Below are 6345 nucleotides of genomic sequence, written 5' to 3' on the forward strand. Positions count from 1 at the left end.
TGTTTGCATCACGATAACAATAATAACACGAATATCACACGGATATTACAGGACAGATCATTTCACCTTTCTGGCACTTAAATGTAAAACCCTGAAATCTTTTACCGTCTGATAATGGGGTTATGCACAATGTAGATGCATCAAAGTCTGAAATGTTGCTAAATGTGTACAGTACAGGCCAAACATGGATATGGAGTCTGTTGTTGTTGGTCTGGACAGACTGGTGAAGTTATCCATATATGGAAATACTGTCTAATGTAACCCTCGTTTTTCCATACATGGTTGTTTTGCGATGCGGTATTGATTGTGTGTTTATTTCTGTAGCAAGCAGTGGCAGTCACGCTCCTTTTACAGGCAATAACAACACGATGGGTCGTATATCAACTACAGTGACATTTATTTACCTTTGGACTCAAATTTGTATTTTCAAAACCTTGCATCTTCTTGATATTTTTATATATTTATTTTAGAACAAAAACCCCCATGTAATCAATAACGTACATTATCTACACAGGCAGACGATGTTCGGAAATGCCTTACATTATCGAAAACAAATACACGTTTGAGGCCGTCCCTGAGTCGATCGATTTGATATAAGCACCAAGGGGAGTAACTCTGACGTCGTTTCATATCCACGCTGTGTCAGTTGCTATTTATGGGTTTGTGTCACAACCTGTTCCATTATTACTGGCAACGCAGAGTTTAATATTGAACTTTAGTGTTCTTAATGCATGTACTCTACAAAATCTGATAATTAAAGCGTTACCCACCTGGGTACTCCGGGATCCACTAGGAACGTCTTTCTTTAACGCGACCATACGATGAACACGCAAATGAACTTCAACGCTCACTTGCGCATATAATCAACTTTTCCCCTTCCTACCATATTATATTTGAACGTATCGTGTCTGGGATACCTGTTCCCAAATACGATAAAGGAAAACAGGTGTTGTTTTATTACAGCTATGTGATTCAACAGAATCATTTCAAACATTAATTTATAAGAAATATGCAAACAGATAACTCATTTAAATTAATAACACATTTTAATTAAATGAATCGAAATGTGTTTCCTATTCATATCGCAAACAAAATTTTTATGATAACCTCTAAATGAATTCCAAACTAAACAGGGCAGTGCTCATCTACCGATTCCTTGAAATATCGACAATTTATGATAAAGAATTAAAATTATACAGACGATTTTCTGAATATTCTACTCATAAAACCTATAAAATCTTTCATCGGCTTGACTGACTAACGTGTTGTGACAAATATAGATCAGTGTGATGTTTATCTTCATATATAGCATCTAACTCTCTGTACACTGTCGGTGATATGCGACGCCCTGCTACATGGTACAAATCATAACTATTTATAACTCAAGGTTCCCCTGTTTTCTCGGAAGATGGGCGACTTTCATATTTATCGGGGGATTCCCTTCCATACATGGAGAAAAATATGAATAATCGATATGAGGATTCCAGGAAATAGGTCGGTACCCGGGTATAAATACCCAGCGGTTTATAGTGGAGGAATCACAGACATCGAGATCTGGAAACAGTCAAGTTACTACAGGTAGGTGAAACCTAACGTTATTGTTTATATACTGACAATAGGATTAATGGAATCAGAATATTTGTAGCAAGCCCCGCCCCAAATGAGTTATCTGTTTACGGTGTACAAGTGTGATTTGACATAATGGTTTAATGTGTTAATGTTGTTTATACCACAGTAATATGTCAGCTAAATCAGTGGCGTTAATTGAACTAGTATTTGAAATAATGAGTTACGGACCTCTTGGGGTGTCATGCAACTGGCACTAAATTAACACATTCATAGAGTCTACCGGACACTCTTTATCGCTTTGTTTGTTTGTGTCTTAAGTGGGGAAAAAGAATTATGTATTCTCAGCAGTTTTATAAGTCATGTTTTTAATAAACATTTATCATAAAATGTTCATAATACAAATTTAATTGCTCACAAATGAATTTTTCTTGCCATAAAGGTAATAATATCGATATCAATAAATATTTGACAATTATACATCATAAACGCAACCAGATTTATGCAAGCGTCATTTCATGAACAGTGCATAGTGTTAGTAACTCGATCCCTTTATTTCAGAAGTTTCACCCAGAAAGATAGCACAGTCATCAATACATCATGTCAGAGTACGATACAGATATTGCCGCTGTTGTCATTGACAACGGATCTGGGATGTGTAAAGCCGGCTTTGCAGGTGATGACGCCCCACGTGCTGTGTTTCCAGCCGTCACCGGTAGACCCAAATATGACGTGAGTCCAACGTTTTAATATGATAATTGTGATGTTACCGTGTCTTTGTAGCAATAGTTTCAGCAGCATATAGTTTGATGTAATAGAGTATGTGAACATTTAAATATGCATCATACAAATTTAATAGCCAATAGAAATGATATCGATTATTTACCACAGATTGAGCATGTTAAACGGTCTGAAAAATACAGTGTTGACCTGCAGTCGTGTCATATTATCCTGTGGAATGTATGGTATTGTTAGCAGGGACATTTAAGTCAAGTGTTTGATTTTAAGTGAGTTTAGTTTTACACCACACTCACTAATAATCAGGCTATATGGTGGCGGTCTGTAAATAATCGAGTCTGGACCAGACACTCCAGTGACCAACAACATGAGCATCGATCTGCGCGACTGGGAACCGATGACATGTGTCAACCAAGTCAGCGAGTCTGAACGTGTTTCTAGAATTACTATCTGAAGGTTTATTGCTATATGCCATATTAATAATATTCCTCAAAAACGTGAACCCATTCACTGCAACTACTCCTACAGGTCTACATGGCCGGGATGGGAACCAAGGACTGCTACATAGGGGACGAGGCACAGAGTAAGAGAGGTATCCTCAGTCTGAAATACCCCGTAGAGAACGGCATCGTCAACAACTGGGACGACATGGAACGTGTGTGGCACCACACCTACTACAACGAGCTGAGAGTGGCACCCGAGGAACACCCAGTACTTCTGACAGAGGCACCACTTAACCCCAAGTCTAACAGAGAGAAGATGGTGCAGGTAAGGGTCACGTTTGGACCTGACAAGGGTTTCAGTTTTAAAAGTATATGCATTATATACCGCGTCCGTGACATATGATGTCATCAACCGCACTTCACCAAATCTAGCATTATTGATATTCAAATGTACATTTAACTTCTGAAGCCAATAACCGAAATTTAATAGAGACTACTATATTTATGCAGTCCGTGTAGCTATGAGTTGGCTGTGTGGTACCGTTCACAGACTTCATGATGCCAGACAGAATTTCTATTGTCTGGACCGTTATATATCCCTGATGCCAATTCAGCAATATGTGGGCTTTGTGGTTGGTGTTTTGATAATGCCATTAAGATACCAATAATCAAAAAGGTTTTTGAAACCGTTGGCATAAGCCATGAAGGATTATGTTTACACATGGATGTACTACTACGTGATATATCGATCTTGTCACTGATAATTGTTTTCCTCATTACAGATCATGTCTGCATGTTACTAAGTGTAACATTAGATTTATAGCATATAGAGCATGTTTGCACATGAGGGTACCATTAAATTATATCTAAGTGTGACTAATGATTGTTTCCTCACTACAGATCATGTTCGAGACATTCAATACTCCCGCCTTCTACGTGAGTATCCAGGCGGTGTTGTCGCTGTACGCCTCGGGGAGAACCACCGGCGTCGTCCTTGACTCGGGAGATGGCGTCTCGCACGTCGTGCCCATATATGAAGGTGAGACCAAATCGGATATTTCACAATAGACTACAAAATGTTAGTTCATATTCTCACGTAACGTAACATGTGATACATATTATATACTGTCTATAACCTGATTTCTGATTATTATATCAGGCTACGCCTTGCCCCACGCTGTCCGCAGAATGGACCTGGCTGGCCGTCACCTGACCTCCTACCTCAGCAGGATTCTACACGAGAGAGGATACAACTTTACTACTTCATGTGAGTGGTCATTTATATCTTGTAATGATCCACAGGTGTCTACCATCACCTTTTAACCACATTAACGTATATTTAGATTTTCTTGACCACACCACCTGTCTTTGGCCTTCTTCTAAGCATACCCATGAAGCCGCATAACAACTAAATTTTGTTGATCATCCATGATAAGGGCCATATATTGATTCATCAGTAATGTCATAAGATCATCACAGACATTCTGTATTGTCATTTGGTAAGACATAATATGAAGACAGTCAATTCTGGCCGTGTATCGTGTTTGTGAAATGTTGAACTGTTGTGTTTGCAGCTGAGAAGGAGATAGTTCGAGACATCAAGGAGAAACTCTGCTATGTTGCCCTGGACTTCGAGTCAGAGATGGTGTCAGCAGCAAAGTCCAGCGCCATTGAGAAAGGATACGAGCTGCCGGACGGGTCTGTGATAACTATCGCCAATGAGAGGTTCCGAGCTCCGGAGTGTATGTTCCAGCCGAGCTTCACGGGTAAGTAGTTCAGGATGACGGATTATTCAGTTTTATCTGAAGTTGTGTTTTATTAGTAAACACTTATAAGCATTGGCGATGTTCGATAGATAGCGTTCAGTGATAAACATGAATACTTGATGCTGATCCTTGGTATATGATAAACATTAGTATATAATCACAACATCGTCTCTCATACAAATGTTCTCCCTCCAGGTATGGAGAGCGTTGGCGTCCACGAGATGATCAACAATTCGGTGGTGAACTGTGACATTGACATCAGGAAGGATCTGTACAGCAACGTGGTTCTGTCAGGGGGGTCAACAATGTATCCAGGTGAGTGTTATTTCCAGGTGTCAGTGGCCCTTTGTCGCGTTAACGTGATTCAGAGACCGTACCTACTCATTCACTCCATTTTGATTGATTGCATACCATTGGCCCATTGACACAGATCTAATCTCAGTGGTGAATGAAAGCTTCTTACTGGCTCCATCAAAATTGCATGGCTGTAGTTTCTTTTCGATTTATAAATCTATTACTCATATTGTACCATATGACAAAAGATAACACCCCTATTCCACCTCTACAGGCATGGCAGACCGAATGGTCAAGGAACTGAGCGCCATCGTGCCATCTACAATCAAGGTCAAGGTTATTTCTCCACCTGAACGGAAGTACTCGGTGTGGATCGGCGGCTCCATCTTGGCCTCGCTTTCAACCTTTCAACAGATGTGGATCTCCAAGCAGGAGTATGATGAATCTGGACCTAGCATTGTTCACAGGAAGTGTTTTTGAGCGCCATATCGTGACAGAAAGTTAGTACTGTCGAGGAGACAAGAGTGGAACGACCTTTTAGACGCTGCAAGTTACTCTCTGTGCGGAGGAGCGTTCCTTGGAAACGCCTGAAACTCATTTTGTTTTTGGGTTGTTCAGCACAATACCACTGCTCGTGGGTTTTATCTGTTAAATCTGAATGGAAATGTGTTCTTAAACAATATTTGCAATAGCAACCTCACTGACTGGATGGTGTGACCGACGTAATGAATTATGTGTTTGTTCTGTTAGAAAGGACTACAATGCAATATCACAAATCGTATGTTGAACGTGTCATGTCCAGCGTGTATGTATGAGATGACATTCCAGAAGGGCTGAGGTGGTCCAGTAGGGCTTCAGGGTGCTGGTGTTCGTCTAGGGTGGTGAATGTGTCATCAACCTTTATATGAGTTGATATTACAGAACAGTGTGTATACATACACACTGTACATATGTATTTGTTGATGTACTTGATTCAATCTGTGTATACCATATGTTTATTACTCCATATGTAGAGGGTATCACATAGTACATCAATTCATGCCACAAATTATTTTATCTAATCATATCAAAGAAATATCAATAATGTATACAGGTTATTTGACTTCAATAAATGTTTTTATCATTGCTGTTCATTGTACATTTATTTGTTCTTGCCACAAAGGAATTAACTATACCTCTTAAGAAGAAGCCAATTAAACGCCCTGGTGGTTTGATAAACTGTCAGTTTTACCTGAAGTCAGGGCGATGCATACTACATTGTATAGAAATGATCCCTAAACGTATGATCACACTGACTATTATGTGTAGCCTGTGACATGAACTACAGGTAACATATTTAATTTTTACTATTTTTTATCTTCCATTTTGCACACAGTACTTATAAAGAAGTTATTGTTCTTTTATATTTCTTTAATGTCTCTTCATTTTGTAATCACTTTTGTAATGTGTTGACATATTTATTTTTAATTTCTCTTCAGTTTGTGATGACTTTTGTAAATGCGTTGTCATAAAATAATGGAATGGTGTTCCATAATAAT

At 39.1% G+C, this 6345-nt stretch overlaps 1 protein-coding gene across 1 annotated transcript; it reads left to right on the plus strand.

Annotated features, from left to right (window-relative positions):
• Window positions 1–1536: 1536 nt before the first annotated feature.
• On the plus strand, window positions 1537–5934 carry LOC137293665 (actin, cytoplasmic 1-like). Its single transcript, XM_067824352.1, has 8 exons — window positions 1537–1578; window positions 2128–2298; window positions 2833–3072; window positions 3648–3786; window positions 3907–4014; window positions 4322–4513; window positions 4709–4828; window positions 5082–5934. The coding sequence occupies exons 2-8, from the start codon at window positions 2167–2169 to the stop codon at window positions 5285–5287; spliced, it is 1137 nt and encodes a 378-aa protein (XP_067680453.1). The 5' UTR covers window positions 1537–1578; window positions 2128–2166; the 3' UTR covers window positions 5288–5934.
• Window positions 5935–6345: the final 411 nt, after the last annotated feature.

The sequence above is a fragment of the Haliotis asinina genome, chromosome 8 (assembly GCF_037392515.1).
Source record: "Haliotis asinina isolate JCU_RB_2024 chromosome 8, JCU_Hal_asi_v2, whole genome shotgun sequence".
Taxonomy (NCBI): Eukaryota; Metazoa; Mollusca; class Gastropoda; order Lepetellida; family Haliotidae; genus Haliotis; species Haliotis asinina.

Bases quoted from the DNA above. Each gene is read 5' to 3' on its own strand.
- LOC137293665 (XM_067824352.1), top strand. From the start codon at position 2,167: ATGTCAGAGTACGATACAGATATTGCCGCTGTTGTCATTGACAACGGA. The intron at 3,073-3,647 runs GTAAGGGTCACG...TCCTCACTACAG, and splicing joins ACAGAGAGAAGATGGTGCAG to ATCATGTTCGAGACATTCAA. The intron at 3,787-3,906 runs GTGAGACCAAAT...TTATTATATCAG, and splicing joins CGTCGTGCCCATATATGAAG to GCTACGCCTTGCCCCACGCT.